Here is a 19,048-nt window from a genome sequence, read left to right on the forward strand (position 1 = left end):
ACCCTCCTCCCTTTCTCTCCAAGCATGACGATCATCATGGATATGTCATTCACCAGCTGGGATGCCCACATGGGCGAGTATATGACACAGAGGACTTCCACGCAGGAATCCCAGTTGCACATCAACATTGTGGAGCTTCGGGCGGTGCAGAGGACACATCGCGCGTTTCTCCCATTCGTTCTGTCCTATGACATACTCATGTTAGACAACACCACAACTGTTTATTACATCAACAAACAAAGGGGCATGCAGTCACCAGCGCTTTGTGCAAAAGCAATTAATCTGTGGGATTGAAGCATCGCCCACAAAATCCTGTTGTCAGCGGCCTGTATTCTGGGGACTCAGAACATGATTGTAGACTCTGAGCAGGCAATTCATGGCTGACCCTGAATGGGAACTCCATGACACCACAGTCAGTGACGTTTTCACCCGATGAAGGACTCCAACCACAGGCCTCTTTGCCTCCCATATCAACAACAAATTCATCCAGTATTGCTCCAGAGGAGGCCTCTGTGCCCATTCCCAAGGAGATCCCCATATCATCGGCTGGTCGGACCAGACCGACTATACTTTTTCCCTGCTACCACTACTGGCATGTGTCCTCCATAAAATCAGGTGGGAGAGGGCCACAGTTATTCTAATCACACCATTTTGGCTTTGCCAGTACTGGTTTCCCCTCCTTCTCTGCATGTCAGCATGTTTTCCCCCACTTCCACTGCCAGCATTCCCGGAACTGCTCATGCAATACAGCAGCAGGATCAGACATCCTAATCCACAGACACTTCATATCAGAGTTTGGTTTTTGGATAGGTATCTTTGCTAGAATGGGAATGTTTGTTGGCAGTACAAGACATCCTCTAACGTCCATGAGGCATTCCTATCAAGCTAAGTGGAAACATTTCACTTCCTGCCCCAACAGAGGGGCCAAGCCCTTGTGAATGTGAATATTCCCCTTATTTTGGACTACATTCTGTCCCTGAAGGCATCCTTGCTCTTAATTCCATCAAGGTGCACATGGCAACTATTAGTGCTTTCCACCCCCCATGGAAGGACACTCTGTGTTTATGCATCCATTGACTAGCGGGTTTTGGAAGGGACTCCTTTAGACCTATCCACCCATTCAACGTATCGCCCCCACAGTGGGACCTCAGCCTCATCCTTTTGACCTTAATGAATTCGCCCTTTGAACCTTCAGCCTCATGGCTCTGTCTCTCCTTTCCATGTAGGTCACCTTCCTGGTTGCTGTTACTTTTGTGAGAAGGGTAAGCGAACTGGGGACCATAATGGTGGACCCCCATTTTACCACGTTCTATAGAACAAGGTTTCTTTGCATATGCACCCCAACTTTCTGCCAAAGGTCATATTCAGTTTTTACCTTAGTCAACCGGTAACACTTACCTGCTTTTCTTCCCCAAACCTTGCGCCTTGGCAGAGAAGTGTTCCTTCACTCCCTCAACGTCTGCAGGGCCTTGGCCTTCTACCTGCAGAGAACGAGATCATTCAGGAAGTCCCCTTGACTATTTATCATAACAGAGAGGATTAAGGGATAGGCGATATCCACTCAGAGGATTAAGTGGGTTTCAGGGTGCATTATGCTCTGCTATTGGTTATTGGGACTGTCTCTACCCCTTGGTATGAGCCCACTCCACAAGAGCGTAAGCATCAATTATATCCGTGTTTCAAGATACATATGTTCAAAAGCAGTGTAAGGCGGCCACATGGAGTTCGGTACATACTTTTTCTTCACATTACGCCTTGAAACGAGATTCTGCAATGAATGCCCCATTCCACAGAGCTGTTGTCCAGTCATCGGTTCAGTTATCGCCTCACGTACTCCTCCTCAGGACTAAGTACTGCTTGTTAATCACCCTCAGTGGAATACAGTATGGACTATCGCTCAAACAAGAAGAGGTAGTTACTTACCTATAACTGCAGGTTCTTTGAGATGAATTGTTCCTGTTTGTATTCCAGTCACATCCTCCTTCCCCTATGCTGTGGATCTTTTTTGAATTGTGGTGGTGAAGGAACTGAGGGCCTGGTTGGTCCGCCAGGCCCTTTATTTCTGCCTCAGACAAAACCATGAGGTGGAGCAAGGGTGTACTCACGGACCAACAAACACTACTGCTTTCAAAATCTCCAGCTCTGGACATGTGGAGTATGCGTGTTACCCTCGGTGGAATACAGATAGGAACCACTCATCTTGAAGAACCTCCAGTTACAGGTAACTAACAGGTACTTACTACCATGATTCTTCTTCAGTGGTTTGTTGTCCACTTCTTCACGTGAATGCTGTTGCAGGCTCTGGTGTAGAAAAACCATTCCCTCAAGCCAGAAAAAACACCACCTAATTATGCTCCAAAAAGCAGCAATGAAAGTTAAATGTGAAAGTTTTAGGCCTGTTTTGAAGAGAGAACCTCATGGCTTTGTGGAAGTAGGGAAGCTAATTCAGAGTATGTGTGATTCTCCATGGAGGCCAAACAGAACTGGCAGGTTTTCAAGAGTGGCCCAGTTAACCCTCAGTGATTGATATATCTTCTGTGGATTGAAGGCAGGATGACAAGAAGGAAAAGCCCACTGTAGCAGTAATGAACTTAATTATGACAGAGAATTATCTCCCATCACTCACGCAAATTGCTGTGTAATCCACTCAGATTAGTCTGTACATGTGTAATTTGATTAGTATACCTGGATGAGCAGCATAAGTGGATTATTCTGCATCCTGTAATCATGAACCTTTTCAAATATTTAAGATGTTAAAGCAGCAGTAGGAACCTTAATCTCTCACTACCAGTAGTTAGACACTCATGCTACAATGCATAGTTATATATTGCCAAATGCTAGCTACTAATGGTAATATTTATTACTGGGACTTCTGGTACATAATTGCTGCATTCCAAGTTACTGTAGAGAATGCTTTAGTAATCAGATTATAAGGGAAGGAAGGAAAGGAGTCTCAACAGAAACTTCTATACCCAATTAAAGAAGCTGCACTGATTGCAGCTACAATATTGTCACTTGATTTACTGTTGGTATTGTTAATAAAGAATAAGTAAACTGGTGGCAGAACAGATGGGTTGGTAAGATACTGTATAACACTTTGTTATATGCACTTAACTGTATTTTATTCTTCCATGCTTCTTGGGTGCTTGACGTAATTCCATATAAATACAAAATGAAGGTTAAGCAAAGAACTCTGAAAAAATACCAAAGTTGAGATTGTAAGCGAAACCTTCCCACTGTCCATCATGTATATGCATTATAATATCGTATATAATTTCAGTGTAACATTATTTCCCAATCACAACATATAAACTTTCCCCCTAAAATCTCACAAAAACTATTACATGATGTAGTAACAAATTTCATTGTCAGAATGGTCTAGAATATCTTTATTGACAAGTTCTGTAATATCTTCCCTCTAACCAAGTATTCTAGTAACTTAGTCCTAGCCACGTATTATACATTTTCTTTTCAAACAGCAGCAAAGCTTACCTTAACTGGAAATGTGATTTATTTATGCCAGCACATTTTAACTATTACTCTGTTAATGGTTATGCATTAACATTAAGCTGTGGCTTATTGTGTACTTTTCACTTAAAATGACTTTCATGGATTGGTTAGGATGCATGCTGATACACAGTACCACAAGACCTATAATTATAGAAAAATATGGCATTTCCTGGTTAAATTCTGAAGCATGCAACTGTAATGCTCCCTTAATGTAACTGCTCTTATGAAATTTCTATTTAAAAAAAAAAACAAACCACACATGAAAAGGAGCTTCATTCTCCTTGTCTTTTGAAGCTCTGCTCAGGTACCAAAAGTCTACCTTTGGTCAGAGACCAAGCATGGAAAATTTCAGCCCAAATAGAGGGACTTAAGGAAGGTTAGGAATGACTGAAAACAGCTCTCATTATAAAATGACCAAAAGTTATTTTGCAGGCTTTTCACAGAGCCTGCGTTACAAATGAGGGCAACCTCTCCCATATCTATTTTCTCTAAAAATGAGGTTTGCCTATATCATCATCACCATCATCAACAATTATCGGTTAAGTACTAACATTATATCGTAAATTGTTTTAGAGGGAGTCCTGCTTGAAATCTTTCAGGGGAAAACTCTTAGGGTACATGTAAGGGTTCGATGTATAAGGGATCGATTTATCGCATCTCGTCTGGATGCGATAAATCAATCTGCTAATCGTCGCCCGTACTCCACCTCGGCAGGAGGAGTAAGCGCAGTCGACGGGCACCACAGCAGTTGACTCGCCGCCGTGAGGACGGCCATGTAAGTTGAACTAAGATACTTCGAGTTCAGCTATGCAAATAGTGTAGCTGAAGTGGCGTATCTTAGTTCGAACAACCCAACCCAACCACCACCCCACCCTACCCCCGTGTAGACCAGCCCTTAGAGAAGATTAGAGCAGCATCCTTGAAATTACTGAAGACAATACTTTTGGTTCTCTATTTTCTTGTAATCTTTTCAGTAGAGGATCTTGTTGGATGAGGGAAAGAAATAGCTGTGAGGCTTCTGAACAGCTGAAAAGAAGTGCTCCTTCAAGTCTACCTAGGAAGATTCCAGGGAGAGAGATCAAGCAGGCTTGAATTAATAAACATTCCAAACTGTCCTTGCTTTGTGAAGGAAGGCGGTGGAGAGAGGGGGACGGGAGAAAAAAAAAAGGTTCCCTTCCATGGTATATTTGAAGAAGGGCAGAAAGTTGTTTCTTTCAGCCATCACACACCAAGACAAAATGGCGTATGTTGTGGTTTGATGCTAGCTTCTGATCATCTTTCCCATATTCACAGGACTTTTTTCCTGAAAAGGAAAACGCAGAGCATTGTTTCTCAAAAAGGAAAACCCTATAAAAAGGAATTCTTCCACCTCTGGAGGAATCTGAACAGCATAGGAAGAAAAGAAGAAATCCCCTGCCCACAAGCATTCTTCGCCTTATTTTTCATACCTTAAGAGGCTGAGGGTTCTGAAGATGAAACTAAAGAAGTTTTTTCCTCCTAAAACTTCGAAGGCTAAATTGTGAAATGATCGGTTACCTATATATTTTTTGGGGAAAGGCATAACAAGATCCAGTGTCTAGAAGCTGACGTGTTTAAAAAACAAAACAAAAAAACATTCAGACTGAAAATAAGATAAGATGCAGATTTTAACAGAGAGGGTAATTAAACATTAAAACAGCATAGTAAGGGATATGGTAAAATCTCCATCTTTTAGTCCTTTAAAGACTGGATATTTTTCTAAATGATATACTCTAGCTCAGCTACAGGTTAGTGGGTTCGATGGAGGGGAAATTCTATGTCCCGTTATGCAGAAGGTCAGGCTAGATTATTATAGTGATCTCTTTTGGCCTTAAAATCTATTAAATGAAATAATCCAGAACCATTAAATTCCAAAGTATCCAAGTCACACCACCAAGACTGTACAGCCAGTAGGAGATACTTTCTCTTTTCCTCTAAAAAGAAATTCCGCATCTCATTTCATTCGTTCCTTGGAAAATGCCACAAAATGTAAATGGGAGTTTCTTAATAAAAGACTTTCTAAGCAATCTCAAGAGAACGTGGATCCCTTCAGAAGGAGAATTCCTGCATATGATACTAATGACTAGGAGAGTGAAATCAGCGCTCCATGAGGTCTGCAAGGTGCTGGCTGCAGCCCAAGTGTCTTGTAGCTTCCACCTGCTTTGCATGAATTATTTTTGCCTTGGCTGACAATTTCCAGGCGGAAGTGCCAAAAACAATCCAGGGAATTTAAATCAGTGTTTCAGAGATTTCTTCAAGAGCAGCAGTTATTTAAGACTTCTTTCTAGATTCATTTCACTTCTGAAGACAGTTGCAATGGGCAGAAGGCACTGTTAGTTAAGATAATGAAAAACAGATTTACAAGTTAAACATCTCGTGTCAGGTTCCTAATATTCTTTGGTAAAGCTTCTCTGGAAGTTTCTTGTCAAAGTTATCAGTAAAGAAATCATTTACCTCTCCAAAGCAACAAGGCAGGGATTACAAATCCTTTCGCAAGAATAAAGGAATTCGTAATACTTGGAGTTCATCCTGTGTTCAGCTGGCTGAGCAGGAAGGAGATGAATCCATGGAATGGAGTCTGTGCTAGTCAAGAAAGGCAATAGTTGGAACTTTTTACATCCAAACAAAACACTAAAAGCATGCTGTTCTTTTCCAGACATGCTTGCCTTAGGCCTGGTCTACACTACGTGTTTAAACCAAATTTAGCAGCGTTAAACTGAATTAACCCTGCACCCGTCCACACAGCAAAGCCCTTTATATCGATATAAAGGGCTCTTTAAACCGATTTCTGTACTCCTCCCCGATGAGAGGAATAGCGCTGAAATCGGTATTGCCATGTCGGATTAAGGTTAGTGTGGCTGCAAATCGACGGTATTGGCCTCCTGGCAGTATCCCACAGTGCACCATTGTGACCGCTCTGGAAAGCAATCTGAACTCAGATGCACTGGCCAGGTTGACAGGAAAAGCCCCGCGAACTTTTGAATTTCATTTCCTGTTTGCCCAGCGTGGAGCTCTGATCAGCACAGGTGGCGATGCAGTCCCAAATCCAAGATGAGCTCCAGCATGGACTGTACGGGAGATACTGGATCAGATCGCTGTAGGGAGAGACAAATCTGTTCTATCAGAGCTCCGTTACAGAAGACGAAATGCCAAAGCATTTGAAAAAATCTCCAGGCTATGCTAGACAGAGGCCACAGCAAGGACTCAGCACAGTGCTGTGTGACAACTAATGGAAAGCCAAAGAATCAAATGGACGCTCATGGAGGGAGGACTTAGGACTCCAGCTATCCCACAGTCCCCGCAGTCTCCAAAAAGCATTTGCTTTCTTGGCTGAGCTCCCAATGCCTGAAGGGTCAAAAACATTGTCTGGGGTGGCTCAGGGTATATCTTGTCAATTTACCCCGCCCCCCCGAAAGAAAAGGGAAATAAAATCGTTTCTCGCCTTTTTTCAATGTCACTGTATGTCTACTGCATGCTGCTGGTAGATGCAGTGCTGTGGCGCTGAACAGCAGCATCCCCTCCCGTTCCTTTCCTGATGGCAGATGGTACAAAATGGCGGAAAACCGTCCTCATCATCCCGTGAGTGCTCCTGGCTGGCCTTGGTGAGGTTGGCCAGGGGCGCCTGGGTAAAAATGGGAATGACTCCTGGTCATTCCCAGCAGATGGTACAAAAGGCTTGGGAACCGTCCTCATTATAGCAGCTGGAGGCTGAGCTCCATCAGCCCCCCCCCCCCCCTTCATGTCTAAAGAAAAGATTCTGTACTCCCTGGACTATCATAGCAGCGGGAGGCTGTGCTCCTCTCCTCCACCACTCTTTAATGTCCTGCCTGGACTATCATAGCAGCTGGAGGGGCTGCCTCCCCCTCATTTTATCTCGCTAAAAAGTCAGTGTTTCTTATTCCTGCATTCCTTATTACTTCATCACACAAATGGGGGGACACTGCCATAGTAGCCCAGGAGGGTTGGGGAGGAGGGAAGCAATGGGTGGGGTTGTTGCAGGGGCACCCCCTAGAATGACATGCAGCTCCTCATTTCTGTGGATCTCTGGGGCTCTGACACGGAGCGGCTGTGCTCTCTGGTTCTCTAGTACACTTGCCCCATATTCTGGGCAGAACTGACTGTATTTTTAGACAAAACATAAAGAAGAAAATGACCCGGGGAGTCATTCCCATTTTTCTCTATGTGCCCCTGGCCAACCTCAGTGAGGCCAGCCAGGAGCACCCATGACAGCAGCAGTCAGTACAAAAGGATTGATAACCATCATCGCCAATTTCCAAATGCAAGTTGTGCAGAATGACTGATAACCATCATCTCATCGCCAATTTACAATGGCAGACGGTGCAATAGGGATGGTAACCGTCTCTGCTACCTTGCAAAGGCAAATGAATGCTGCTGTGTAGCGCTGCTGTGTAGCACTGCAGTACCGCCTCTGTCAGCAGCATCCAGTACACATACGGTGACAAAAGGCAAAACAGTCTCCATGGTTGCCATGCTATGGCGTCTGCAGGGCAATCCGGGGGGGAAAGCGCGAAATGATTGTCTGCTGTTGCTTTCACGGAGGAAGGATTGAGTGACGACATTTACATCTACCTCTGCTTCTTTTCTTCAGTCCTCCAGGAGTGAGACATTTACCTAAGGTTCCTTTTACCACCCAGAATCTGGGCTCCATTAATCCACCTGAATATTAAGAAGCAGCAATTAAAAAAAATAGTTACTCCAGTCTATGGTTATAAATACATTCCAACTCTCGAGAAAGAAATCTACGAATTTGGATTTGTTTAATTTGGTTTCAGGTGGTGCTTGCTCATTGTGCTGGGCAGTGTATAAAAATGCAGAAAGAATGATTCCCTGTCGCAAAGAGTTTATATTCTGGCATAACAGATTATAGGGGAAATTCAGTGCATGATGCAGAGCCAATCATACCAAGGTCAAATTCCAAATTTCCTACTGGATAGCTTGGGCCCAGTTCTCTGTTTCCCTACATTGTGTTTAGTCATCAATATCGGTGTCAAGATGGGGTCAAGTTCTATCAAATCACAATGACAGCGCTTGATGCCACTTTGCTGTATAAATTACAGTAATGTCAAGCTCCTGTCTTTAGGTCTGAAGGCCAACACTCTGTGCCGGCATACTTTGAAAAATCAAATATTTTAGGTGTGGACAAACTGACTAATCTCTTCACCTCAGGCAACTTCTGAGGACAAAAACCATTAATAAGCCTTAGAAGGCTATACAGAGTAATCCCTCGAACTCTCCACCTGGATTTAAATGCCATAACAAAACTTCATCTTGGACCTCTTCACCAAAAGTCTTCATCCTCAGCAACGCAGATTTTTAAACTGTGTGGTGGTTTTCCTACACCCAACATTAATTCCTACGGTTAATGCGCATTTTTCACTGCTCTCAGGAGGAAGTCTTCCCTCCCTCCCTCCTTTTTGTCAAGGCTACGTTCATCCAAAATAATAAGTCTGATATATTTTGGATGTGCAAAGAGCCTCCATAATTTCAAGGTTTTCAGAAAATCTCCTTTCTTGTCCTGTCAATCCACTGCTGAGAGCAAATCAGGGCATCAGAATCATGTGTTATTGGGTGGCTGAAACTGTGTATCAGGAAAGTGTAACTGATTTTGGAATACTGATACTGTTACTAAATCCTGATCAGAAATTTCTTATGCCACTTATCAAGCCATCTGGTTATTTGTCCATATTATAGACAATAAAACTTGGACATACAGTTTTCTGCAGATTTTAGTCCCTCCCTGCAGTTTTCTTTGCTGTAAGAATCTCAGTAGGGTAACAGACATGGCTGTATTTGGGGGGTGGCGGGTAATTGTTCTTAACTGATTATCTTTTCTTTGACTAACCAGGTGCTCTATTTCATCCTCATTAAAGTTATTGTTTTGTTAATCAGTTATGGCCAAATTTCTCCCTCTGTCTAGTTGAAAGATACCTTTCACAGGGTAGGATTTTTAATCTGCAGTCATGAAGTTAATAAATATGTTGAAATTCTGGAAATACTCTCTGGCAAGGTTTCAAGAAAGGCAAAGCCAAACTGTCCTGGTGATTCAGGTCTAGTTCTGCCTCCGATCTGCACAGCAGAATGAAAAAAACACATTAGGAATAATGAACCTAGTTGTTTGGAGATAAGAAATTATTTGATAATGACAAAATTCTGTCTTAAAGTATATAGAATAGAGCAGTTTTAATATCTGAGGGAAATTCTTCTCTTTGTATTTTAATTGTGTTTGGGGTTTTATTTCTTTTAAAACAGTCTTTAAACCTGAAGAGTTGCGCCAGGCTCTCATGCCTACCCTTGAAGCATTGTACCGGCAGGACCCAGAGTCCCTTCCTTTCAGACAGCCTGTGGATCCTCAGCTCCTAGGGATTCCAGTGAGTTAGCATTAAAAGCCTTCGTGGTATATGTATGTATGCATGTATATCTCATAATTCTTATTTTTGTAAATTCATTTAGCCTGATATCTTTGTGCTTGTTCAAGTTGTATTTGGCCATAGGAACATCAGCTGTGTGCCCTTAAAGTTTTCTCTCCTTGAGTTCCAATTAAGATTTAAGAATGAATGTCTGAATTTCCATGGGAACCAGAATGTACGAGTTGCTCTTCTTCGAGTAGTTACCTTATGGGTACTCCGCTTTAGGTGCACATGGGCTTCTCAAGCCCCTTGATTGGAGACGCTCCATTAGCAGTGTCTGTTTGGCCCCCACCTGCTCTCTATATAACCTCGGGCCACCTATCAAGGATATATAGGCCTACACAGGTGAAGCATCCTCAGTTCCTTCTTCACTGTCTTGACCTGAGATGGAGCTCTAGCATGTCTATCTCATCCATTCTTCAGCGCGTTCTACATTTGTTCTTTTAGTAAGTTTAGTGTTTCTGGTTGGTGTTATTTGCTTTAGTATAGAATTGGTTAGATGATAATAAGAGGATTTACTTTTTCCTCTCCCTTTTTCAAACACTACCTCTCTTGTCCTGAGGCTGTCCCAGTCAGCAACGGTCACTCTTAGTGCATCTGCTACTTGAGAGAGTTCTGTATCTAGCAAAAGTGTAACTTTTGCTTAGCTCTCAAATCTAGAGTATGGAAGAATTGAGAGACCAAACTGAGACTTCTAGTGATGGAGCATTTCCTCCCTTCCACCTGCTATCAAGTCATGTCAGGAGACACATTCCCCCCTCCCCTGATATGTCTGTTTCCAGTCAGATCCAGTGCGCCTCCAACCTCAGCCCAGGTCTCCCCTAAGAAAGGGAAGACTCTGGAGGACTCAGATAAAGCTCCAAAGAAGAGGCGTTCAGTCTCCCACCACAAGGAGCCAGCTCCCAAAGGCCCCAATTGCATGCTAAGTCTGTGGTGCTGGAGGCCTTGACGTCTTGGCTTGGTACTGAGGAGGCAAAAGGCTCTTCCTCCAATACTGGTGGGGTGGGAGATCCTAGAGCATTTTGGTGAAGCATGGCTCCTGCAAGCCCCCAGTACCATCTGTGAAGGACAGGGAGGTGAAGTCTAGGATGCACACTCCTTTAGAATGGCATTGTCTGTCAGACTTACCATTTCATCAGTACTAGACTAATGAAAGCACCAAACACTTTCAGCCTCAGCACCAACATGTTCCAAATTGACAGTACCATCAACCTCAGCTACTGCACAGTATCGATCCACTCAGTACCACAGACATTTACTCCGGGGACTTGTCTCTTTTAGATAAGCCAGAGTCTCCACTACTTCTGTGTACCAAACAACTTGGTACCAAGATCCCGGTCTCCAGATTAACATTGTTTCCCAGTACCACAGGACTCTCCACCTTTTCCTGTGATGCTCCACCATTGAAGGAGATTGAGATGAGTGAAGGAAACATTGTCCGTCTCCCCTATCAGCGTAGTATTCCACTCAGCATCCATACAGGAACTTTTATCTTCATCCATGACAGGGGATGTGGATTAGTCCTGGGTACCATCTACTCTCTGATATGGGGCCCCCCAGTTACTGTACTGGGATCCTTGAGTTGTGTCAGCAGCAATTTGCCAGACCTCTGGCTCTGTTGTACTAGGGGCCGGGGGTAGGGTTATACAGTTCTTTCTACTAAACCCCAAGCATGAGGAGTTATTTAAAGAACAGGACACTAGGGCTGATAAGGAGGGTGCCCATAAACTCTATTTTATCTTCCTATCTGGCTGAGGCAGTCATGTCTCCACCACCACTAATAGCCAACAATTTTAAACAATTGAGGGACCTTGTGAAGAGGGTGGCTGACACCCTTCAGATATCTCTTGAGGTCAAAGATTCGCAACACAAGCTGCTGGACATTTTGCATTTGGTAACACTCACCGAAGTAGCACTATCCATTAATTAAGCGCTCCTGGGATCCAACAAAGACTGACACACACCCTCTTGCCACTATCCCAGCAGTTTTGTAATTTGGTGGGTAAGAAATATTATGTTGCCCCTAGAGACCCAGAATTTGTTTTTGGAGCCTGCACCTAATTCCCTGATGGTGAATGCTGTAAATAAGTGGGCAAACAGCATTACTCGAGATCTACCCACTATTAAAAAAAAAAAAAAAAAAAAAACCAGAAGAAATTAGACTTTTTTGATTGACATATATTTCTTTGAGATGGGGCAACTAGAACTCCATACGCTGTTCAAGGTATGGGCATACCATGGATTTCTATTGTGGCATTATGATATTTTCTGTCGTCTTATTCTTTTCCTAATGGTTCTTAACATTGTTAGCTATTTTGACTGCTACTGCACATTGAGTGGATGTTTTCAGAGAACTATCCACAAAGACTCCAAGATCTTTCTTGAGGGGTAACAGCTAATTTAGACCCCATCATTTTGTATGTATAGTTGAGATTAAGTGGAGAATCCATAGGAAGAATGCTTGAAGAAGAATGTGTTGGTTACCCTGTGGAGTAACTGTGGTTCTTTGAGGTGTGTCCCCCTATGGGTGCTCTGCTGCCCACCCTCCATCCCCTCTGCTTGGAACTGTTCTTTGTTGAACATTTGGATAGAGGAGGAATAGAGGGTGGTTTGCCTATGCAAACCTATGTACTCTGTGTGCTGCACATGATTGTGTAGCGTGCATGTGCTGGTTAGACAGACACTGCTAAATCTCTGATAAATGGATCAGGAGGTGCATGCGCACCTGAAGCAGAGCACCCATCACACATCTCAAAGAATTGTAGTTCTGCACAGGGTGAGTAACCTAACCTTTCCTTTCCTTAAACAAAATTATCCCATGTATAGTATCTGTTTTAAACACTGATTATTTTTTCTTCTGAAGACCTTCAGTCATCATTTGGATCTAGGAAAATGAAAGTTACAGCAGAGTAATTTGAGGAATGTATTCAGGTTTATAGTACAATAAGATTTTTGGTGTTTTATAGTCACCGAATAAGACTGTAACATAAAATCGTGTCTCAAAAGCTGCATTTTTGCATCCCTCCAATACTGTAGAGTGAGACCACATCTAAACTAAAAAGTTAGGTTGACACAACTATGCCACTTGGTGATGTGAAAAATCCAGATGCTGAGCGACGTAGTTAAGCTGACCTAACCTCTATTGTAGACAGTGCTAGATAGACAGAAAAATTCTTCTGTTGACCTAGCTACTGCCTCTCGGGTAAGTGGATTAACTGCAACAATGGGAGAGCCATCTTGTTGCTCTAGAGTGTCTACAATGAAGTGTTACACCAGTGCAGTTGTGCTCCTGTAGCAGGTAAAGTGTAAACATAGCATAAGTAGATGATGGCCTCATCGGATGGCCATCTGGAATGTAGCCCAGTTGTGACAAGGCTAATGATGATTTTTAATAACATACTTTGTCCGCACCCTCTGATAACTCTACACACTTTGCAGAGTGCCTTACAACAAAATAAGAACTAATGCAGTATAATAAAAGATCAGCTTCTTCTTAAAGTACAACCACACAGAAACAAGTGAAGGGACCATGCTTGAAAGAGGAGGTAATAAGTATAGGGTCAATAGTGATCATTCAACAAACACCTTTGAATGTGGGTGAATGAAGCTTCAAAATGTTCTTTTTTTTTTGTTTGTTTAAGTGATCATCTGCTGCCTTAGGTTCTGTGGTGGAAACTAAACAGCATGTTGAGTGCGTGCAGGTTCCCATCAGTTCAAGACTAGAAGAATAACTTTCAAATATAGCTAGGTCAAGCACCCATCACAGAACTTGACTTGTGAATTTGTCCATAGTGTAGTTTGAGCTTTTTATGACAGTGAAACTTGATGACTTAGTGATCTTTGGATCTTGGTTTTTATATTTTTGTTTTTAAATCTCGTTTCCCAAAATTCAAAGTTCCTTTGAGATCTATTAAAAGTTTGAACAACTTTAACAAAACAAGCACAGCAGTTTTCTCAAACTTGACCTCTTTTCAACTCTTAAAGCATCCTTTAACTTGGCCTATGGATTCCAATTTTAAAGACTCAAGTGAAGACATTTGAAAAGAGCAATAGAATTGTGTTAAATCATGGATAAAAATTTTAAAAGCACCTCAGTAACTTAGGAGCCAAGTCCTATTTCTTACAGTGAAACTTTGGATGCTAAGTAATTTGGACAATTTTAAAATTTTAACCATTGTCCATTATGATGGGTTCAGTTCATCTCTGTGTAGGCGGTCATTCTGTTCAAGGCCCAAACCCCGTTTAAACTCCAGGGAAGCCTCAAAATAAACTATTTTGCACATTCGTGGAGACATTTAATCCTTTTGGATGTGTTCAAAATAGTAGGAATTAGAAGTGCATCTTAAAAATAATGAATGATATTTCTTGTATTTTGAAGGACTACTTTGACATTGTGAAGAATCCTATGGACCTTTCCACCATTAAACGTAAATTGGATACTGGGCAATACCAAGAGCCGTGGCAGTATGTGGATGACGTTTGGCTAATGTTTAACAATGCCTGGCTTTACAATCGCAAGACTTCCAGGGTCTATAAGTTTTGCACTAAACTTGCAGAGGTCTTTGAACAAGAGATTGACCCTGTCATGCAGTCACTTGGATACTGTTGTGGACGCAAGGTATGTTTTTCAAGTTTATTATTGCTGAAAAACTAAGTAGTTTGATGAAGGTTAAAAAAAAAAACTCGTTAGATACTTATTTTGAATAACATTAAACTACTAGTTGGAATGGCTAGTAAAAATTAGACTACTATGTCAACATAGTAAGAAAGTGGTAAATATCTAAAGGATTCTAGCCAAATTTCTATCACTGGTGGTGATATCATTTTCAATATGAAGTGTTGAAATATTTTGCTATTATACACAATCCCATATATTTTGCACCTTCTTCTGCAGATACAGGATTATATCCTAAGCTGGAGTAAGCCATTTTTTGCTCCATTGAAATCAAGGGAGCTGAGCTGTTTTATTCCAGCTAAGGATCTATCCCCATCAATCCATATCCATTTGAATCTAATAAACACGTCTCAGTATATTACCATATACTTTTATAGCATGTTCACTACATTGTATATTCACAGTGTAAAATCACATTTTAAAGTTTTTTCGCTTTTGTTTTGCAGTATGAGTTTTCTCCGCAGACCTTGTGCTGCTATGGGAAGCAGCTGTGTACTATTCCCCGTGATGCTGCCTATTACAGTTACCAGAATAGGTAAGACCAAAATTCCTGCATTAGCTGAGGAAACGAGATCCAATGAGTGACAAAACAAGTTTGTCTTTTTGTAGCCTAGCATATACTAAGCAGAATGATGATTAACGTCTCATTTCCTTTTTCTCTACTAAATCAGCAGAAAATAAACCTATTGATTGTCCTTCTGTGTGCGGCCCTCTTGCAGATAAACCCTTTGGTTTTTTACATTGCGACTTATGGTACATGGTATTTGTGTTTGTCAGTGTATAGATTCTACACGGCACCACTTAACTGAGGTTGTTTGTATTTTTTCATGAAATTTGAAGCATGACAGGGAGAGGGGAAAAAAGGCAATTTAGGAGGACATATCTTTTTCCTTGAGAGAGTTCTGAATAAAAATGTGCAGACGTGTCTTCAAATCACTGTCAGAGAGATATATCAACGTAAAGGTTTATGTTGGAAAGAAAATGACTCTATGGATCACTCCAATTAATTTGTATCTTGGTATTTTTAATATGTTGGTGCACAAAATTAGAACCTGGAGAACTTGTTAGTAAAATGAAACTTCTTAATTCAACTCAGTTTCATGAAGAAGTCTTCGTAATCTAAACAAAATTGAGGCTGTTCTATTGAATATTCATAGTAACTGTGCAAATATAATGTTTTCTTTGAGCGTTCATGATAAGTTTGACTTCCGTAATAATACCCAGGATGTCACGAGGAGCTGGAAGTCAAAATAAAGTTACTATTTAAAATACAGTCCTCTGGTTAATATAGGGAAGAATATATGATTCCATCCATGTTGGTGTTCTGTTTTATTAAACAATGTTTGGAATTAATTTAAACATCAAAGTGACACAGCTCTATTATTTTTGATATTTTTCTCTCCCCCCACTCTTAGAAAATGCATTTACAGCAATTAAGTGCAGCTTCTATTTAGTGTAGTTTAATTCATCAGTGCTGCAGTGAGTAACTTCTGTTAAAAGAAGAAAGAAAAGTTAGCTTTTAGCTTCTTTTTAAAAAGGCTACTAAATATAACTTAGCTGTGGCTCTAAAAAACTGTAGGAGGAGACATTTTTCAGGTTATAATGTGAAACTTTTTCTTGCCAGAGATTTGACAAAGCCTGAGCCATGCCAACTTGGAGGTGTACTGCAGACTGCCTTTTAACTTAAGTTATGAAGTAAACATTGGCAGTCACCACTTTTAAATTGGATCTCTCAGTTAGACCCTTCTCTGCACTAAGAAAATCATTTTGGCACTTTACAAAACTGTAGCATCCAACACAGATGAAGCAGTTCAGTCTTACAGACTAGATGGGACAAAACCACATTTTATCTTTATTCCTAAATTGCGCTACTGTCTCCTATTCTGCAGGGCTGTAGCATAATTAGGAATACACTCAAAACACCAGACCATATTTAATTGTCTGGCATTTTCATGTAGTAACCTGGTTCTGCAATACATTTGATTTTTCATTGTGTAGACATGTGACTCTTAGGGAGGAGTGGATAATGTGGCACCTTTTTATGGGGCATTTTACCTTCCATGATGGACACATTATATGTGCGGTAGTAATGTTTCACTAGTTTATTACTAAATACTTTGACTTTTTTAACAAAAATGGATTGTGTCTGAAACTCTTAAAAAAGATAAGGGATAAAATAGTTCTTTGGTTCAGATGTCATGGCTTTATGATGGTGATGGAGCTGTTCACAAATGCTTTAATTTAGTTAAACAGGGAAGTAGCTTCTTAGATTATGGATTGGGCGTTACTGATCCTATGATTAGTCATTATTAATGTGTAGCAACTTTACCTGAAGACTTGCCTTGTAGATAGGTCGTGTGGATTTGTTTCGTCTGGCTTTATTTCAAAATTTTAAAAACATATAAAAGTACTGTAAGGCATGCAGCTCAACAGGTGGTGGTTTGCACTGACACACACTGATGTAAAAAGTGTGGTTTTTTTCCCACAACTGTTGAGAGGGAATAACCTATTTGTAAATACAAGATCTTGGGATAAGAATTTCAAACTGATCAGACATTTCCTTCTGATTCAACATCCAGCTATTTGAATGTCCTTTGTAAATAATGCTTCTTTTTTTCAAGAGGTGATAGATAGATCACTAGAATTGTTCTTTTAAATGCAAATTCAGTTGTTAGCATGCCAGATATATGGGATTGATAGAGCATGAATATATAATACTTTCATTGGGTGGGGGGGAGGAGATTTTATTTGTTGACTAAGAAGTATAGTGCAGTCTCATTTCACTAGTAATTAAACAGATGGAGAGACAGTCTTTCCTCCAAAGACAAATAGACAAAAAAGACAAGGTGGGAGGGGAAACAGACACAGGAAGGGAATGTGACTTGTCTAGAGTCACACAGCAGGTCAGGGTATGTCTACACTGCAAATAAAAACCTGAGGCTGGTCTGTGCCCACTGACTTGGGTTCCCAGAGTTCAGGCTGCAGCCTGAGCTCTGGGACCCTCCCACTTTACAGAGTCCTGGAGTCTGGAAGCCTACGGTGCAGTTAAATTGTCCCTTAACCTGAGCCCCCAAGCCCTAGTCAGTTGGCACAGGCCAGCTGCAGGTGTCTAATTGTTGTGTAAACATACCTTCAGTGACAGAGCAGGGTTTGGAACCCAGATCTGCAGAGTCCCAGTCCACTGGGGACTGTGTTCTGCTTGAATGAACAGCAATTCAGTTAGTTGCTTTTCCTAATAGAGTACAATTATGTACCAAGTCATTGAAAAACTATACTCTGCTGTGCTTATTCACAGTAACGTTTCCTTGTATAATTCCCTTACCAAAATCCTAGCTTTTCCCTAACCAAATAGCAAATTAGCATGAAACAAATTGTATGTTTCTAGCAAATCAGCATTAGGCTAAATATCCTTGTTTCTCAAATTGTGTAGTAGACATCATTACTGGGGCTTGTATTACTGTGTTATCTGAAGCCAGCATATCACAGATTAACTAAATCCTGACAAAGAATGCTTGGGCATTGTGGAACTCAGGCATTTCAGTTAAATAATGGCTAAAAAGTAATAAATCAATAGGAGAATTTGGTTTTCATCTAGTTAGTTCAAACCTGAGTTTTAAACTAAAGGAAATAGATTAATTGTTCTGGAAAATGTTTAATATTTGAGTACAAATTTGAAACTGTTGATATTATATATACAATCAATTCCAATGTGCAATTATTTACTTAAGGTATATATAAAGGAAAATTACCGAATTTCAGTCTGGAACTCTGAACCATTAGAGATGTATATAGAAAGATGTTTGAACCTTTCCTTGATTTGAGCCATTGAAATATAGCACTGTCTTTAATAAGAGGGATTCACAATTATCTAAACAGTCTGCATTTGAAAAGCTTTTCATTTTCAGTGTGTTACAAGAACCACATTGCTTGTTTTTGTATGACTGGAGTAACCACAGTACTGTGTTCTTGCTGTAGATTTTAACCTTAGAATATTGACTGCATGCATGCAAAATTGTTATAGAAAACTCTGAAAGCTACAGGCAAGTCTCATTTCTTCTATGCAATTCCATATTCATAATAATGTGTCTATAAATAGAGTATCTGGGCAATCTGATTGTATAGCCCTTCAGAGTCTTTAGGTATCATTGTATTTCAGTTTTTTGTTTTCTCATTTTACTTATTTCATGGGACTCAATCCCTGTGAGTAGTTAACTCTACAGCTCTGATCCTGATCCAGCAAAACACTGCAGAATGTGCTTATCTTCATGCAAATGCGTAAGTGCTTTGCTAGATTGGGGGTAGGAGTGCTCAGCATCTTGCAGCATAGAATCTAATGGTCACAGTATGAATAATGGAATGACTAGCCTGAGAGACTAATTGGATCAGTAAAATATGTAAATTTGTGTATTACTGCCTT

General features: G+C 40.9%; 1 protein-coding gene across 6 annotated transcripts in view; it reads left to right on the top strand.

Moving 5' to 3' along the window:
• Positions 1-19,048, top strand: part of CREBBP (CREB binding protein) — a 195,071-nt gene that overhangs the window by 143,079 nt on the left and 32,944 nt on the right. For all 6 annotated transcript variants that reach the window (XM_030577229.1, XM_030577230.1, XM_030577232.1 and 3 more), the window contains 3 exons: positions 9,799-9,917; positions 14,335-14,574; positions 15,078-15,166. In XM_030577229.1, coding sequence (XP_030433089.1) covers positions 9,799-9,917; positions 14,335-14,574; positions 15,078-15,166 — 448 coding nt within the window. The remainder of the gene's footprint in view (positions 1-9,798; positions 9,918-14,334; positions 14,575-15,077; positions 15,167-19,048) is intronic.

This window comes from Gopherus evgoodei, chromosome 10 (genome assembly GCF_007399415.2).
Source record: "Gopherus evgoodei ecotype Sinaloan lineage chromosome 10, rGopEvg1_v1.p, whole genome shotgun sequence".
In the NCBI taxonomy this organism is placed as follows: domain Eukaryota; kingdom Metazoa; phylum Chordata; order Testudines; family Testudinidae; genus Gopherus; species Gopherus evgoodei.